General features: G+C 35.3%; 1 protein-coding gene across 1 annotated transcript in view; it reads left to right on the forward strand.

The window, feature by feature from the left end:
• Tex11 (testis expressed 11) overlaps nt 1–18,618 on the forward strand; it is a 384,064-nt gene that overhangs the window by 183,341 nt on the left and 182,105 nt on the right. The window contains exon 12 of the mRNA XM_074062265.1: nt 16,454–16,535. Coding sequence (XP_073918366.1) covers nt 16,454–16,535 — 82 coding nt within the window. The remainder of the gene's footprint in view (nt 1–16,453; nt 16,536–18,618) is intronic.

The raw sequence follows: 18,618 nt of genomic DNA on the forward strand, positions 1-18,618 counted from the left end.
TTTGTATCTATCCAAATTTCAATTTTATGTTGTTTTCTTTCCTTTCCACTTGAAGAACATTGTATTAGGGTTCTTCAGAGTAACTGAACTAATTGTATGTGTGTGTGTGTGTGTGTGTGTGTGTGTGTGTGTGTGTGTGTGTGTGTGTGTGTAGAAGGAGCGGGGAAGAGAGAGAGACAGACAGACAGAGAATTTGTTAGAAGAAACTGGTTGTTGTGATTATGGAGGCTGGTAAAGCTGGAGACCCAGGAGTGCTGCTGGTGTAGTTCCATTCTGAAGGTTGGCAGGCTCAAGACCCAGGAAGAGCTGATGTTTCAGTTCAACTCTGAAGGTAGGAGAAAGCTGACGTCTAAGTGTGAAGGCTGTTGGTTGGAAGGAGTTCTCTCTTACTCTAGGAACGGTCAACCTTTTGTTTTATTCAGGTCTTTAACTGATTTACTAAGTCCTGCATAGATTATGAAGGGTGATCTGCTTTACACAATCTACTGATTTAAATTTTAGTGTCATCCTCAAATACCCTCACAGAAACACTGAGAAGAATATTTGAACAAACATCTGGGCACCCAGTGGCCCATTCAAATTGACAGACAAAATTGAGCAGCACAGACATTTTTTTAACATTTCTTATGATTCTGATCTAGTGGCAATGAGATACTTTAGCATTTGTATGTTAAAAAATGTCTTTATTTCACATTCTTACAAAAAACAAATCCAAGTTCAAACCCCAGTACTGCCAAAATAAAGATAAACAAAAGCAATAATGGTTAGGATTACGAAAAAAGTTCAAAAGCAGTCTTGTATGTACCCTTCACCAAATTTCCTTTAATAGCTGCCTGTTACATAACTATATCAAAGACAATATGTTTACATTGGTACGTTGTATGTATGTAGTTCTATGTTTTTTATCCCATGCAAAGAGTCCTGTAACTACCACCGCAACCAAGATCCAGAACCATTCTATCATCCCCAAAATCTCCATCTTGTTACCTCTTTATATTCACATGCATACCTGCTACCTCCCACCATTGTCCTTAAGCCCTAAGAACCAATTCCATTCTCCATCTCTATAATTTTTCCCTTCTAAGAAAGTTAAGTAAACAAAAGCACACAGTAAAAATTGGCTTAAACTATTCACAATAACCAAGTTATGGAGACAGCCAAGATGCCCCACCACTGATGAATGGATTAAGAAAATGTGGTATCTATACACTATGGAATTTTATGCAGCCATGAAGAAGAACGAAATGTTATCATTTGCTGGTAAATGGATGGATTTGGAGAACATCATTCTGAGTGAAGTTAGCTTGGCCCAAAAGACCAAAAATCATATGTTCTCCCTCATATGCGGACATTAGATCAAGGGCAAACACAACAAGGGGATTGAACTTTGATCACAAGATAAAAGCGAGAGCACACAAGGGAGATATGAGGATAGGTAAGACACCTAAAAAATTAGCTAGCATTTGTTGCCCTCAACGCAGAGAAACTAAAGCAGATATCTTAAAAGCAACTGAGGCCAATAGGAGAAGGGGACCAGGAAGTAGAGAAAAGGTTAGATCAAAAAGAATTAACCTAGAAGGTAACACCCACGCACAGGAAATTAATGTGAGTCAACTCCCTGTATAGCTATCCTTATCTCAACTAGCGAAAACCCTTGTTCCTTCCTATTATTGCTTATACTCTCTCTTCAACAAAATTAGAGATAAGGGCAAAATAGTTTCTGTCGGGTATCGAGGGGGTAGGGGGGAGAGGGAGGGGGCGGTGTAGGTGGTAAGGGAGGGTGTGGGGGCAGGGGGGAGAAATGACCCAAGCATTGTATGCACATATGAATAATAAAAAAATAAAAATTTTAAAAATTGGCTTAAAAAATTTATCATAATGACCTTGAGATCCATCTAAGGTTCCAGTAATCTAAGTGTATCAGTAGTTGGTTTCTTTTTATTGCTGTGTAGTGCATTCAATATTAAATAGTATTAATAGCATTCATGTATTAAATCTGTGTTTTGTTTCCTGATTTTGACTGTTAGAAATAAAGATGCTATGAATATTTGAATAAGTTTTTATATGGATATAAGTTTTCATTTCTTTGAATAAATGCCCAGGTATGTAATTTTCAGGCTGTTTAGTTACTAAGAAATTTTAAGATTATTTTCCAGAGAGGTAGGCCATTTTGCATTCCAGTCTGTCTTCTTTTTCACTTAAATTTAGTTTTGTTACTACTTCAGTTCTTTTGCTTTTTTTATGTAGTAGCATTTCATTGGTTTTATTATTTTAATTTTGAGAGAGTCTCACTGTGTTGACTAGGCTGGCCTCAAACTCCTAGGCTCAAGTAATCCTTCTGCCTCAGCCTCTCAAGTAGCTTGTGCTACCACACCTGGCCTGTTTCATTTATTTTAAATCATACTTTCCTAATAGCTAATGATGTGGAATACCTTTTCATGAACATCTTGCTTTTTTGTGTATTAACTTTGGTGAAACATCCTCTTCTTATCTCTTGTCCATTCTATAATTAGATTATTCAACTTTTGACAGAGATTTCATTATATATTCTAGACAAAAATTCTTTGTCACATATGTAGTTTGCAAATACTTTCTTCCAGTCTGTAGCCTGTCTTTCATCCTCTTAATCTTTTGATGAAGATTTTCATTTTTTTATCATGTTCTTGGTAATAAGTCTAAGAGGTCTTCATCAAGCTGTAGGTCATGAAGATATTTTCTTATGCTTTCTTTAAAAGTTTTATACTTTTGTGCTTTATATTTAAATCTATAATGCTTTTGAGTTAATTTTTATTTCAGATATGAAATTTAGGTTGAGATTTACTTTTTTGCTTATGCATTGCTCTAGTACCACCATTGAAAACACTATCATTCCAACATTGAATTGCTTTTACATCTTTGTCAAAACTCAGTTGACCATGATCATGTAGGTCCATATCTGGGTTTTCTGTTTCATTGATCTATGTATACGTCTTCCAGTACCACACTAATAACTAAAACTACATGATGAATCTTGGAATAATATAGAGCTGTTACTCCTTTTTTATTCTTTATCAAACTTTGCTTAACTAATATAGTTCTTTTGACTTACTGTAAATTTTTAAAGAAAATCTTGTCTATATCTAAAAAGAAATCATGCTGTGGTTTTCATGAGGCTTGTGTTAAACCTATGCATTTTTTTTTTCAGGAGACTTACTATCTCTATTAAGTGTATCTCCAATCTATGAATTTGATATGTCTCTCCATTTATTTAAATATTATTTGATTGCTTTTCTGGACATCTTGTAGTTTTAATTAAGTTCTGTGTTTGTTTTGTTTTATTTATACCTAAGTATTTTAATCATTGTAAATAACATTAAAATTTAAATTTCAGTTTCCATGTATTCATTGCTATCATATAGATGTATAACTGATTTTTGTATGTTCATTTTGTATCCTGTCACTTTACTGAATTCATTTATTAAATCTATGAATTTTTGTGGATTCCTTTAGGATTTTCAGTGTAGATGCTGTGCCGTCTGCAAATAAAGATGTTCTATTACTTCCGTTCTGATTTGTATGCCTCTTATTTATTTTTATTGCCACATAGTTCTGGCCAGTACTTCCTGTACCATTTTGAAAAAGAGCAGGCATCCTTGTTTTGTTTCTGCTCTTAAGAAGAAAGAGTTCCATCTTTCACCATATGTCATTAACTGTAGCTTTTTTTTTCTTTTTTCTTTTTTTTTTTTTTTTTGGGTTTGAATTCAGCCTTCACACTTGCAAAGCAAGCACTCTATCACTTAAGCCACAGCTCCAACTGTAGCTTTTTTATTTCTTTCTGAGGTTGAGGATGTTCCCTCTCTATTTTTAACTTGCTAAGACTGTTTTATCATTGTTTGTTTGATTTTTTGTCAACTGCTTGTTCTCCATCAGTTAACATGATAAGTAAATTTTTTCTTTAGCCTCTTATTATGGTAGATTACAGCAATTAATTATAAAACATTTTGTGGTATTCAGTTTATTGCAGAGATCTGGAACTAAATGTGTGCTCTCTCAGAGGTACACATTTGTCTCAGTGGTCTTTGTCTGTCTTTGGTTTCAGAGAAATAAGGTGTATTTAGTCACCTTTCTGGTTGCTGTGACCAAAATACCTGAGCAAACTCCTTAAGAGAAGAAGAATTTATTTTGGCTCATGGTTTCAGAGGTGTTAGTCTATCATTGTGTTGAGGGTGTGACAGAGCAGAGTATTTTTTATCCTGGCAGCCAGGAAGCAGAGATAAGGGGATATAGGAAAGGACCGGAAAAAGATATAACCCCAAAGGACACACTCCTCAGTGAACATCTTCTTCCATCTAGGCCCCACCTCCTACTTTTCACCACCTTCCAATAATTCTGTCTTCATCTTTTTTTATTTTTTTTTTGGTATTGGGGTTTGAACTCAGGGCCTTCACACTTGCTAGGCAGGTGCTCTACCAATTGAGCCATTCTGCCAGAACCAATAATTCTGTCTTATTATGAATCCATCAATGAATTAATCCATTGGTTAGATCAGGGCCCTCATGATTCAGTTGTTTCTGGAAATGCCTTCACAGATACCCTCAGAAGTGTGATTTACTAATCTCCTAGGCATTTCTTAATTCAGTGAAGTTGACACTCAAGATTAACCATTACATAAGGTCATTATAAAATGAGTTGAGCTAGGCATATGGCTCAAGTGTAAGAGTGCATTTGTGAGACCCTAGGTTTAACCCCTAGTAGTACTGCAGGCAGGGAGGGATGAAGGGAGGAAGGAAGGGAGGAAAAGAGTGAGGAAGGGAGGAAGGAAAAAACCAGCCAGGCATGGTGGCACTCATTTATAATTCCAATACTCAGGAGACTAAGGAAGGAAGCTGCTAGGATTACAGTCTGCCAACACACCTGGCTTACCATCTAGGTCTAGATATATTTTTTCAGCTTTTCTCTTAATTGTTTTTATTGTGGTAAAAACATATACCATAAAATTTATTTATTAGATAAAATTGTACTTTAAAATTAAATTTTTTGCTTCAAATGAATCCATCAAAAAAGTGAAAATATAATCCATAGAATCCCTCCAGCTGAGTGGGAGAAAATATTTGCAAATTGTATATCTACTAAATGTGTATTATCCAGAATATATAAAGAACTCATACTCAATAATAAGACTAACAATCCAAATGAAAATGGGCCAAGTATCCAAACAGACATTTCTCCAAAGACTATATACCAATGGCCAATAAATGCATGAAAACCACTCAACATTATTAATTAGGGAAAGCAGATCAAAAGCATAATGAGAAAGTATTTCATGCCCATTAGCAAGACCCTCTACTTTTTCTTTTTCAGGATTGTTTAGCTCTTCTGGATCTGTTGCATTTTTATATTTTGTGGTCAGCCAGTTGATTTCTGTGAAGAAGGCAACTGGGAATTTGATAGGGATATTGCTGAATCTGTAGATGGATTTGGGGATCATTGCCATCAAAACATATTTAAGTGTTCAACTCTATGAATATTTACTAAGTTCTTTACTTTTCTTCAGTAGTGTCTTGTAATTTTCAGTATGTCAGCATATATTAATCATACAAAATAATAGGTGTCATTATGATTTTTTCATATAAGTATATAATATACTTAAATCATTTTTACCCTACCATCACTATCTCTTGTCTTCTTCCCCTTTCCACTGGTTTCTCCCCAGACACACCAAATAGTCCACCTTCTACTTTCATGTCTTTAAAAAAAAAAAAACCCAAACCTACATTTTGCATATGAGAGAAAACATGTGATGTTTGTCTTTCTGAGTCTGGTTTATTTTACTTAACATGGTGATCTCCAGCTCCATTCACCTTGCAAATTGCATAATTTTGTTTTTATGTATGCTTAAATAACACTCTTGTGTATATGTACCACATTGTCTTTATCCATTCGTCTGTTGATGGGTACCTATGCTGATTTCATGACTTGATTATTGTGAACAGTGCGACAGTGCAGGTATCTTGATTTTTTACTGACTTTGATTCTTTTGAGTGTATAGACAGGAGTAGTATAGTTGGATCATATGGTAGTTCTATTTTAGTTTTTTGAGGAATTTCCATACTGATTTCCATAGTGGCTGGGCTAATTTACATCTCACCAATGGTGTATAAGGGTTCCTTCCCCCTATTCCTACATCCTTGCCAGCATTTGTTTTTTGTTTTCTTGATGATAGCCATTATGACTAGGGTGAGATAAAGTCTTAATGTAGCTTTGATTTGTATTTCCTTTATGAAAAAGAATGTTGGACATGTTTTCATGTGTTTGTTGGTTATTTGTACTTCTTTTGAGAACCATTTCTTCAATCCATTTGTACATTTAATTGATTGGATTACTGTTTTGCTATTTATTTTTTAAAGTTCTTTATATATTCTAGATAGTAATCCATTGTCAGAAGAACAACTGACAAAGATTTTTTTCTCATTCCATAGGTGGTCTCTTCATTCAGTTGATTGTTTCCTCTAATATGCAGAAGGTTTTTAATTTGATGCAATCTCATTTGTCACTTCTTTGCTTTTATTTCCTGAGCTACTTTCTATTCAGAAAGTTGTTGCTTATGGTGCTATCTTGAAGTGTTTTCCCTAAGTTTTTCTGCAATAATTTCAAAGTTTCAGGATTTACATTAAGGTCTTTGATCCATTTTTGTGTTGATTTTTTGGGTGATACTGGGATTTTTGAACTCAGGGCGTCACACTTGGTAGGCAAACACTCTACCACTTGAGGTATGCTCCCAAACCCCCTACCCCTTTTTTAACTTTATTTTTTAGGTAAGTCTGCTGTTTTTGCCTGAGGCCGGCCTCAGACTATGAACCTCCTACTTGTGCTTGCCATCTAGCTGGAATAACAGGCATGTGCCCCCATGCCTGGCCTTTTTTTTTTGAGATAGGGTGTCACTGACTTTTTGCCTGGGCTGGCCTCAAACAGTGATCCTCCCCATCTCCACCTCCCATGTAGCTGGAATTACAGGCATGTACCACCATGCATGTTGGTTGAGATGGGGTCTCAATATCTATTTGTCTGGACTGGCCTCAAATCATGATCCTCCCAATCTCTGACTCTGGAGTAGCTGGGATTATAGGATTGTACCACCATGCCCAGCTCTTGAGTTGATTTTGTACCTGGGAAAGATAAGGATCTAGTTTCAGTCTTCTACATCATGTGTGTATCCTCTTTTCCTATAACCATTTGTTGAAGAGGCTGTCTTTTCTCCAACAAATGTTTTTCACACCTTTGTTGGGAATCAGATGGTTGTGGCTGTATGGGTTTGTTTCTGTGTGCTAGGTTCTATTCCTTTGCTCTATATGTCTGTTTTTGTGCCAGCAGCATGCTATCTCTGTGATTATGGCTTGGTAGTATAATTTGAAGTCAGGTATTATGATACCTCTAGCATTGTATTTTTGCTTATGATTGCTTTGAGTATTCACATTATGTGGTGTTTCCAGATGAATTTTAGGACTTTTTTCTATTTCTATGAAGAATGACTTTGGAATTTTAATGGGGATTGCATTGAATCTGTAGATCACTTGTGGTAATATGGCCATTTTAACAATATCGATTTTGCTATTCTATGAACATGGGAGATCTTTCCATCTTCTTGTATCTTCTACAATTTCTTTCTTTAGTGCTTTTCATTGTACAAGTTGTTAACATGTTAAGTTTATTCCTGGGTATTTTTGAGACCATTATGAATGGTATTGCTTTCCTGAGTTCTTTTTCAGTGAGTCCATTGTTGGTGTATAGAAAAGCTACTGGTTTTTCTGTGTTGATTTTGTATCTTGCTACTTTAAAGAAAGTATTGGTAAGACCTAAGAGTCTTCTGGTGAAGTCTTTTAGGTATTTGAAGTACGGGATCCCATAATCTACAAATGGATAATTTGGCTTCTTCCTTTCTTGTTTGTATCCCTTTTTGATTCTTTCTCTTACCTTATTTCTCTGGTTAAGATTTCAGGCACTGTATTGAATAAGAGTGGAATGAGTAGACAACTTTGTCTCTTTCCTGATTTCAACAGAAATGCTTTCAGCTTTTTACCGTTTAGTATAATGTTGGCTATCAGTTTGCTGTATATAGTCTTTATTATTTTGAGATATGATCCTCTTATTTGTAGTTTATTCAGGGTTTGTATCATGAAGGGATGCTGAATTTTGTCAAAGGCCTTTTCTGCATCTATTTAGATAACCATGTGATTTTTTTCCTTGATTCTGTTTATGTGCTGTATTACACTTGCAGATTTGCCTACGTTGACACATCTTTGCATTCCTGGTGTGAAAACATCTTGATCATTGTGTATGGTTTTTTAAATGTTGTTGTTCAATTCAGTTTACAAGGATTTTATTGATGATTTTTGCATCTATATTAATCAAGGGAATTGGTGTGTAGTTTTCTCTTTTTGCTGTATCCTTATCTGGTTTTGTATAAGGGTAATGCTGGATTCATAGAATTAATTTGGATCTCCTTCTCTTTCTATTTTATGTAATAGCTGTGGAGCATTGGTGTTAATTTTTCATTAAAGGTCTGGTAGAATTTCTGGGACTTTCTTTGTTCAAAGGGAGACTATTACTACTTCAGTGTCATTTCTTGTTATAGATATGTTTAGGTTGTTATATCCTTTTGGTTCAATTTTGTTATATGTGCCTAGAAAATTACCTATTTCCTCTAGATTTTCCAGTTTATTGGAATGTAAATTTCAATATATTCTCTAATGGGATGAATCAAACTGAGGTTTAATATATGTTTATATGGAAATGTCACAACAAAACACCCTGTATAACTATCTTATACAACAAATGCTTAAAAACAACAAAATATTCCGTAATGATTTTCTTGTTTTCATTGGTATCTGCCCTAATAAACACTTTTTCATTTCTAATTTTAACAATTTCAGTCTTTTCCCTCTTTTAATTATTTTGGCTAAAGATTTGTGAATTTTGTTTGTCAATGAGTCAACTCTTTGTTTCATTGATTCTTTGTATTGTTCTTTTAGTCTCTTTCATTCATTTCTGCCCTTATTATTATTTCTTTCCTTCCACTAATTTTAGCTTTGGCATAGTTTTCTTTTTCTAATATGGAGATTTGAACTCAGTGTCCTTTTTTTTTCGTAATGAAAACGAGAGCAAAGTTTATAAGGAAAGTAATTTACTTTCAATAGACTGAAAGTAAGTCATCTCAGAAAGGGAAGTTGAGAATGACCTGAACTCAGGGTCTTGCTCTTGTCAGAAAGACATTCTACTATTTGAGCCATGCCCCTGGCACTTTTAGCTTTAGATATATTTTGAAGAGAATCTCACATGCCCAGGCCAGCATATTTATGCTTCTGTGTAGCTGGAATGACAGGTATGTGCTACCATACCCAGCTTATTATTGCTTGAGATTGGGTCTCACAAACTTTTGGCCTGGGATGGCCTCAAATCTCGATCCTCGTAATATTTGCTTCCTGAGTAGCTAGGATTACAGGCATGAGCCACCATGCCTAGCTTATTTTCTGTTTTTCTAAGACCTTAAGCTGTACCATTATTTATCTGAGATCTCTCTGACTTTTTGTTGGTACTCATAGCTATAAACTTCCCTCTTAGAACTGCTTTTGCTATATCCCAAAGGTAAGTTGTGTTTCATTTTCCTTCCTAAAGGAATTTTAAATTTTCTCCCTGATTTCTTCAGTGACTCACTGATCATTCCAAAGTTCAATCTCCATGTTTGTATAGTTTCTGTTGCTATTGATTTCTAGTTTTATTCCATTGTCTTCTTATAACATACAAGAAATTATCTCAAGTTTTTTTTACTTGTTAACACTTGATTTATGGCCTAAAATGTGATCTGTTTTGGAGAAAGTTCCATGGGCTGCTGAGATTGTGTTATTCTGCAGCTTTTGGATGGAATAATCTGTAGGTGTCTGTTATGTCCATTTGAGCTAGGGTGCAATTAAATCAGAAGTTTCTTTCTTGATTTTTTTGGCTGGATTACCTATTTGTTGATGACAGTGGGATATTAAAATCATCCACTATTTTATTTTTGTTCCCTTGTGTCCAATAGTGTTTGCTCTATGAATGGATTCCCCAATTGTATTTACAATTATTATATTTTCTTGATGAGTTGTTCCCTGTATTAATATGTAGTGAGCTTCTTTATCTCTTCTGACTAATTTTCGATTGAAGTCTACTTTGGCAGATATGAGTATAGTTACTCCTGTTTGCTTTTAGCTTCCCATGAGTATAGTTACTCCTACTTGCTTTCATCTTTCCTTTTCTTGTTACAGTGTTTTCCATCCTTTCTCTTTCTGTCTGTGTGTGTATTTGTCAATGAAGTGTGTTTCTTGCAGGCAACAAACAGTTGGATCATAGTTCTTTAATCCTGTCAGCCAGTCTGCATCTTTTAATTGGTGATTTTAGACCATTTACATTTAGAGTTATTATTGAGAGGTATTTTCTGGTTCCTGTAATTTTGTTGGTCTTTTTCCTGGTTGATTTGAGTTCTATTTGTTCTTTTCTGTCTTCCTTATTCTTTTTAGTAGTTTGTTGGTTTACGGTGTTAAACATGTTTGGCTCTCCTAATTCTAATTTGTTCGTCTATTCCTTTTGTGGAATTTATTCTTTCCTGAGTGTTTATGTTTGTGACTCTTTCTTCCTCATCATTGGAGGATTCATTTAAGTATTTTCTATAATGTTGATTTAGTAGTCATGAGTTACTTTAGTTTGTTCTTATCTTGGAGGGTCTTTATTTCTCTATTAATTTCAAAAGATAACTTTGGTAGATATAGTAATAATAGTTGGAAGTTATTTACTCTCAGGATTTGAAATATATCTTCCCACCCTTTCCACTCCTTAGGGTTTCTCCCAAGAGGTCTAATGTAATTTGGATGAGTCCGCCTTTGTAAGTAAACTGGTGTTTTTCCCTGGGAGATTTCAATATTCTTTCTCTGTTGTGTAGTCTTGGTATTTTTACTATAATGTGTAGCAGAGAGGTTCTCTTCTGGTCATGTCTATTTAGGATTGTGAATGCCTCCTGTATTTGGATGTCTATACATTTCTATAGATTTGGGGAATTTTCTGCTTTAATTTCATTGACTAGGTTTTATATACCTTTAATTTGTATCTCAGCTCCTTCTTCTGCTTTAATTTCATTGACTAGGTTTTATATACCTTTAATTTGTATCTCAGCTCCTTCTTCTAGCTTTCTTGATTGTGTCCCAGAGTTTACTTAGTTTTTCTTTTTAATTTTTGGTTTTATTTCTTCATTTATTTTTAAAAAATGTTTTTATTAGGATATGAGAGTTATATAAGGGGTTTCGTTGTGACATTTTCACATATACATATAATGTACCCCAGTTTGGTTTATCCCTTCCATTAATCTTCTTCTTCTCCCACTCCCCTTCTTCAGATGACTTCAGCAGGTTTCAATGTTCCATATTTATACATGTATAGAAATTCCTGAACAATATTCACCCTCCTTTACCTTCCCCCTCCTGCTAGTACCCTCCCCTTTGTTTTACATTCCTGCTCTTTTTTGTTTAAGTGTCTGTCTGTTCATTGTTCAGAGGAATTTTGCCTTGGTATTTTACCTGGAAATTTATTGTGCTTAAATTGGTCTAACCCCCTATATTACACTTTCTTATCCTTTCCCCTCATCCTGTATTGTTCAACAGTTTTCAGTATGTTTTGTTCCTACACAGATGTAACACATTTCAATATTATTCACTCTCTACAAGTCTTTTCATCTTTTCTTCCTCCCTTAGCCTCCTTTAGTCTCCTCCAACAGTCACATGTTTGTGTTATATATGGTTCTAACTTCCACATGTGGGAGAAAACATGCAACCTTTGTCTTTCTGATCCTGGCTTACTTCACTTAGCATGATGTTCTCCATTTCCACCCATTCACCTCCAAATGACAGAATTTCATTCTTCTTTATGGATGAATAGTATTCGATGATATATATGTGTTACATCATCCTTTTTATACCAGCTAATCAATCTATGTCTTTCAATGAGGTAAGTTGAGACCATTAATATTCAATGAGAGGTATGTGGCAATTCCTGCCATTTTGTTGCTTTTGGTGTGTGTGCACAAATGCATAATTTATTTTTTGTTAATCTACAATTACTTACCTGCTTATCTACTGAAATTTAATTATTCCTATCCTTTCATGGCTATGTTTATTTTTATCTTCTATGTATAAGATTACTTTTCTGGAGTACTGGTTTAGTGGTCGTATATTGTTTCAGTTTCTGTTTATCATGGAAGGTTTTTATTTCTTCTTCAATTATGCATGATAGATTTGCTGGATAGAGTATTCTAGGTTTGAAATTGTTTTCTTTCAATGCTTGAAATACCTCTTTCCATGCCCTTCTTGCTTTTAAGGTTTATGTTGAGAAATCTGTTGTTATTTTGATTGGTTAACCTTTAAGATTATTTGACATTTCTCCCTTATAGCCTTCAGTATTCTTTTCTTGTTCTCTGAGCTTATTGTTTTAACTATAATATGCCATGGATAGATTCTATTTTGAGCATGTCTGTTTGGCCTCCTGTACCCGGGATGGGCATATCTTTCTCAAGATTTGGGAAGTTTTCTGCTATTATTTTGTTGAATATGTTTCCTATGCATTTGGCTTGCAGCTCTCTCCTTCTTCAGTGCCCATGATTCATAGGTTTGGTCTTTAATGGAGTCTCAGAGTTCTTATGTATTCCTTTCGTAATTCTTCATTCTTTTCTCCATGCATCTGTTCTTTTCCATCCGTTTTTCTTCAAGTTCTGAAACTCCATCTCCCATTTGTTTCAGTCTTCTGGAGTAGCTTTCAACTGTATTTTTTTATTTGACTACAGGAACTTTTTATTTCTAGGGTTTCCATCTGGTCTTTTTTTTTTTTTGAGACTTTCTATGTCTTTATTAAATTCCCCTTTCACATGCTGTATTATCTTATTTATTTCATTTATGTGTTTTCTTTATGTTCTTTGATTTCATTCAGATTTTTGTTTCTGTTCTCTTTGAGTTCATTTAGTTGTTTCTGTGCTTTCTCAAGCTGTTTATCCATATTCTCTTGTATTTCATTGATTTGTTTTTGCATGTTCTCTTTATCTGCCTTAATTATTCCTATCATCATTCTTTTGAGCTTGAGACTGAGTTTTCATCCCTTCATTATCCATTAGATCCTTCACTGTGTGGTTGTTCATCTTTTTAGGAGTCACATTCCCCTGCCTTTTCCTATTTCTCGTACATCTATTTTGAGGGTTGCTAATCTGTTGTTGATTAGTTGACTGGGGGTTTTAGTCATCTGAAATCTTTTCCTTGAATTAATTTCCATGTTCTGGCATGATTGGTTATTGGCTAGGCTGTTGTGTTGTTTCTGTCTGCTAACCTGGGGGTATAACTTAGCAATAAAAATTCACAAATTCAATACAAAACCAGATATTTGTGTGAAATACAAAACCCTTGGCAGTATCATCTATAAACAGAGGGGTGCTAGAAAAATAAAAGTTGTTTGCAGAGAGATTAAAAACTTAGGCACTAAAAATAACAGAAGTGGGAGAGGAGATTAGGAAGGAGGATGGGGAGAAGAGGGAAAGAGGTGTGATGTGTGGGGGCTGTAGACTAATAAGATCTATTGGGAACCAAAAGCCACAGTCTGACAAGGTCGCTGTGGCTTAGCAGCATTCTGACAAAGTCAGAATCTGCAGGTGCACCATGCCTCTATCACGGTGGGAAGGAATGCTAAATGGTTTCCCTTGACTGAAAAGAAGTTTATACTTAGTCAAGAACACTGGCAGTACAAATACAGGATGGCAAAGACAGAAAGGTTGTAACTAGGTCAGAGTGTTTTGATGTTTAAGTCTCTCCTCTTTTGTATAAAACTTGCTGAGAAAAGTAAAATTTTGCCAGTTGGCCATCAGCCTGCTGGCCCTCTCGATGTGTTTTGTCATTCCCTTCCTGAGTGAGTGAGTCCTTTTGTATGTCCTGTCTTGTTCGTTCCTGCCCTGAGCCCTTTCAGGTCAAAAACTTCTGCAATCCCGGCAAAGACCCTAATGTGTATAGGGATGTAGTTCAGTTATTGTGGAGGAGGGTGCTGTTGTTGGGGATTGCAAAAGGACAGGAAGGACAGAAGTAATATAAGAAACCACTATATGAGTGGTTTGTAAAGAAGAGATAGGGAATGCAGGGAAGAAAACTTTTAAAGTCCAAATTTCTTCCTTGTTGTGGAGAGGGGTGGGTGTCTTCTGTGGTCACTGAGGGCACTGAATGCTCCCTTCCAGTTATTAGTCCTCAGGATTTAGCGTGTAGTTCTCATGTGTCCCCTCTGGATAGTGACTCTCCCATGTTGTGCCAGTCTGAGTCTATTTAGACAGAGGCTTTCTCTCAGTTCTTGCCCTGCTCTAGGACAGAATATTCTGGGCTAAGTGGCAGGCATTGGTACCCCTTTCCTCCAGGCAAATTCAAGAGCTTTAGTTCAGGCTGTTTAGGCAAACGCTTCTTCTGGAGCAGGGGAACAGTCAGTTTCAGCTTGTTTAGGTATGAGGCTTCTCATGTAGCATTTTGTGAACTATACATATATGTTTTATATACTTGGGTGTGTGTATGTATGATATACTTCATACTAAAAAAGTGAATGCATTATTTTAGGAACTTGTAGGAGACCAGATAGTGAGGTAATGTGTGAGCCCAGGATAGACTGAGCTTCAAAGGAGATAACATATTATAGTGGAAAGATTATGGTCTTTAGAGTCAAATATATATGAATTCAAATTTCAGCTATACCATTTACCAACTGTGTGATCATGAGTAAGTTATTTAGGTCCACCTGAGCCTTAGGGTTACTCATCTGAAAAACAGGATTTACATTAATTACCTTGTATGTTTGTTGTACCTGGAATCCATTTCTCAATAACTGCTGGTAAAAAGAAAGAAAGTAAGTGACAACTTTTTAAAAAGGGGCGAGAAGCATTAGTGAGAAAAGTTATTGATGGTAGTGAGAAAGCTAGTGGATTTAACAGGCAATCATTCACAACTTCTGAAAGTATAGTTTGGGGAGGCAGTAAGGATGTGTCCACCCTACAGTGCAAATGTTTACAGAAGGGAAGACATGATGATATAACAGAAGCAAGATGTCCATTCTCTGGAGTTGTTTAATAATAAAATCATAGAGCAAAATAGAATTACTTATGTGAGTATGACAGACTTAAGGAAAACAGATGCTATTTAAAAAAAAAAATATATATATATATATATATATATATATATTCAGATGTACCTGTAGAAGAGGTGATCTCTGAAAGTCCCATGTATTAAAGACTTGATAGCCCATGGTGCTACTGGGACATGATGAAGCCCCTCAGGAGGTAGGGCCTAGTGGGAAGTTTCAGATCACTAGGGTCATTTCCTTGAAGGGGATTATGGAGCCCTGGTCTTTTATTCCTACTGGCTATCTTTCTCTTTCATGTCCAAGCCATGAGGTAAAAACAGGCTTTGTTCTGCCATGTATTCCTGCCGCAGTGTAAAAACTGCCCTGCCACAGACCCAAAAGTAAGAGTCAACCAGCCATGGAATGCAGTCTCCCAAACTGTGAGCCAAGATAAATCTTTCTGCCTTTTAAGTTGCATCTAAGGTATTTTGTCATAGTAACAGAAAGTTCACCAACATGGTGATAATGCAATAGTTAAAACTGGCAATCTTTAGTTTATTCTTTGCATTGTTGTCATCTATATTTGTCAAGAATTTTAAAACCAGTGCTTACTTTCCTTAACTTTCTATTATTAAGGTATCTCATGTATGAATACCTGTAACTACTTATGGAGTATGGATACAATGAGTACAATGTTCATGCAGATACTAATTGTCATTGTAGAAAGAAAAATTCTGTTCTGTGGGCCTAACATGCATTTTTTTCAATATCCTAATCCCCTGGACTGCACTTTTAATCTTAGCCAGTTGTGGAAAGATGTACCCTGTCAGGAAAAAGTATGGACAGGCAAGAGAGCACATTTGGCTTAGAGCTAGCTAGTAATGATTTGGACATATCATTCAGAGGACATGACATGCATATCCTATAGAAAATAAAATACATTTTCTATTTCATTCAACCATTGTTTACAAAGGACTTTATTAACATCTCAAGAGAAAATAAATCTAACTGATGTTTGAGGTTTTGCTTATTAAGAATATGGCAAGAATATGTAAACACAGTTTATATATTGACCTTGCCATTCTGTATTTGTCACTCATTGGAAATATTTACATGTTCTTTTCTGCATTTTATTTAGATTTAATGAAATATCAGAAACTATCCTCGTGGACAAACCCGATTTTATTATATGATCTTTTATAATTTTGACTTCCTTTGATCTTGAGTCATCACGCAGTGGTTGAATAAAATAGGCAATTACTTTAAAATTGTCTTTTAAATTCCAGAATTATAATATCACTGTGATTTCTTTGTTTTAAAATAGGAGCATTTAAATCCAGAAGGGCTTTTCTTAAAGATGAGAATCCTCTTGAAATGTGAAAGAGCTAATGAAGATCACCTTGAAGGTATCATCTCTGTGTATTAAGAACACATAATTTTAAAATATCACCACCAATTTATTGAAGATGAGATCTTTTGTAGTATACTAACAGTAAGTATAATTTGATGGTGACTGAGAAGGAAACTGATTACATGGGAAAGGAATTATCAACCAGAAGAAAAAAAGAAGAAAGAATAGGAACAAATTTAAAAAGTGGTTAAATAAAGCTGAATAAAAGCAATCAGTTTTCTTTTAGTATAGCAGAGAATTATAGCTGCCTAACCCTTCTGAAGTTGTCTAACACCAATGAAGAAAGACTACCTTTTTTTGCAGCAAGGGGGAGCATATTATTGAAGGGCTTGGAGATGGGGGTTGAGGTTAAAGAAGTACTGAGGAGAACAGTGAGATCTGTATCCACAGCCAGGCTGAAATCTCCATGGCCTCACTATTGCCAAAAGAGAATAACTACTTATTGATGGAGAATGCCTTTCTAATGATGTGCTTTTTATAATTACTTATATAAACATTGCTATTTGTTTTTCAAAATTCTGAAGGGACTAGAATGTGCATAGCACAAAATAAACAAACAGATGTGTAGGTGTGTGTCATTTGGCAAATCACTTAACTTTTCTGTGCTTTAGTCAAAGGAGATATAATACTATCATCTACCTTGTATTGTTTTGAGAATCTTATAAGAAAATGTATGTAAACCATTTAGTACATACCTAGTTTGTAGTATATATTACCTATTATTGTAGTTATTATTATTATTAGTACTACCATGTAGATACAATAAATGAGGCAAAATCTCTCTATACACACTGGCCCATAATAAATTTCAATTTTGTTAATTCATGAAAATAACTTTCTCACTTGGTGCAGTGGTTCACACCTGTACTCCCAGTTACTTGAGATTGTGGAGATCGTGGAGATTGTGATGATTGTGATTCAAGGCCAGCCCAGGCAAAAAGTTAGTGATACTTCATTGCAACCAAAAAAGCTGGACATGATGGCGCACACCTTTCATCCCAGCTATGTGTGAGGCCTAAATAGGAGGATCATGGTCAAGACAAAAATGCAAGACCTTCTTCCAAAAATAGCTGAAGCAAAAAGAGCAGGGGGCATGGTTTGAGCTGTAGAGTGCTTGTCAAGCAAGCATGAGGCCCTGAGTCAAAAAAACCCAGCATCGCCAGAAACATTTATTGATCTAAATTAATTTAATATGTACATGCTTTAGTATATTAGTAATCTTTAAGACCTACATTATTTATACTATATAAAATTATTGTTAGTATAATTACTGATTATCCAATAAGTAACTTTTAGTAATTAGGATAATAATCAAATTCAGCAGTAGTTCTAAATTTTGTGCTAATTTAGTATTGCTGAATCTTTCTATAAGTTGTAGAATTTTAACCAGTCACTTAAGAGACTACAGAAGCTCATACGTAGAGAGGATTCTGCATCAGGAAGTAAGAGCATCATCTTAGCATACACAGATTGAAAAATGTTAGAACCAGGGAGACAACTCCACGTTTTTACATTAGGAAACTTCCCTAAACCCAGGTTTTTAATATTTTAAAGTAATAGAATTAGGTTTTTATTTTGTTACTGAGGAAGTATATGAAAATTTTATTTTTATAATCTGTTCTTTTTTTTTTTGTAGTTCTGGGCATTGAACCCAGGACATTGTCTATGCTAAGCATGTGCTCTACCAATACTGCATCTACATCCCCAGCCCCACTCTATTCATTTTTTTTCATTTTTCTTTTATTATTCATATGTGCATACAAGGATTGGTTCGTTTCTCCCCACTGCCCCCACCCCCTCCCTTACCACCCACTCCGCCCCCTCCCTCTCCCCCGCCTCAAGACCCAGCAGAAACTATTTTTGCCCTTATTTCTAATTTTGTTGTAGAGAGAGTATAAGCAATAATAGGAAGGAACAAGGGTTTTTGCTGGTTGAGATAAGGATAGCTATACAGGGCATTGACTCACATTGATTTCCTGTGCGTGGGTGTTACCTTCTAGGTTAATTCTTTTTGATCTAACCTTTTCTCTAGTACCTGTTCCCCTTTTCCTATTGGCCTCAGTTGCTTTAAGGTATCT

The sequence above is a fragment of the Castor canadensis genome, chromosome X (assembly GCF_047511655.1).
Source record: "Castor canadensis chromosome X, mCasCan1.hap1v2, whole genome shotgun sequence".
NCBI classification, from domain to species: domain Eukaryota; kingdom Metazoa; phylum Chordata; class Mammalia; order Rodentia; family Castoridae; genus Castor; species Castor canadensis.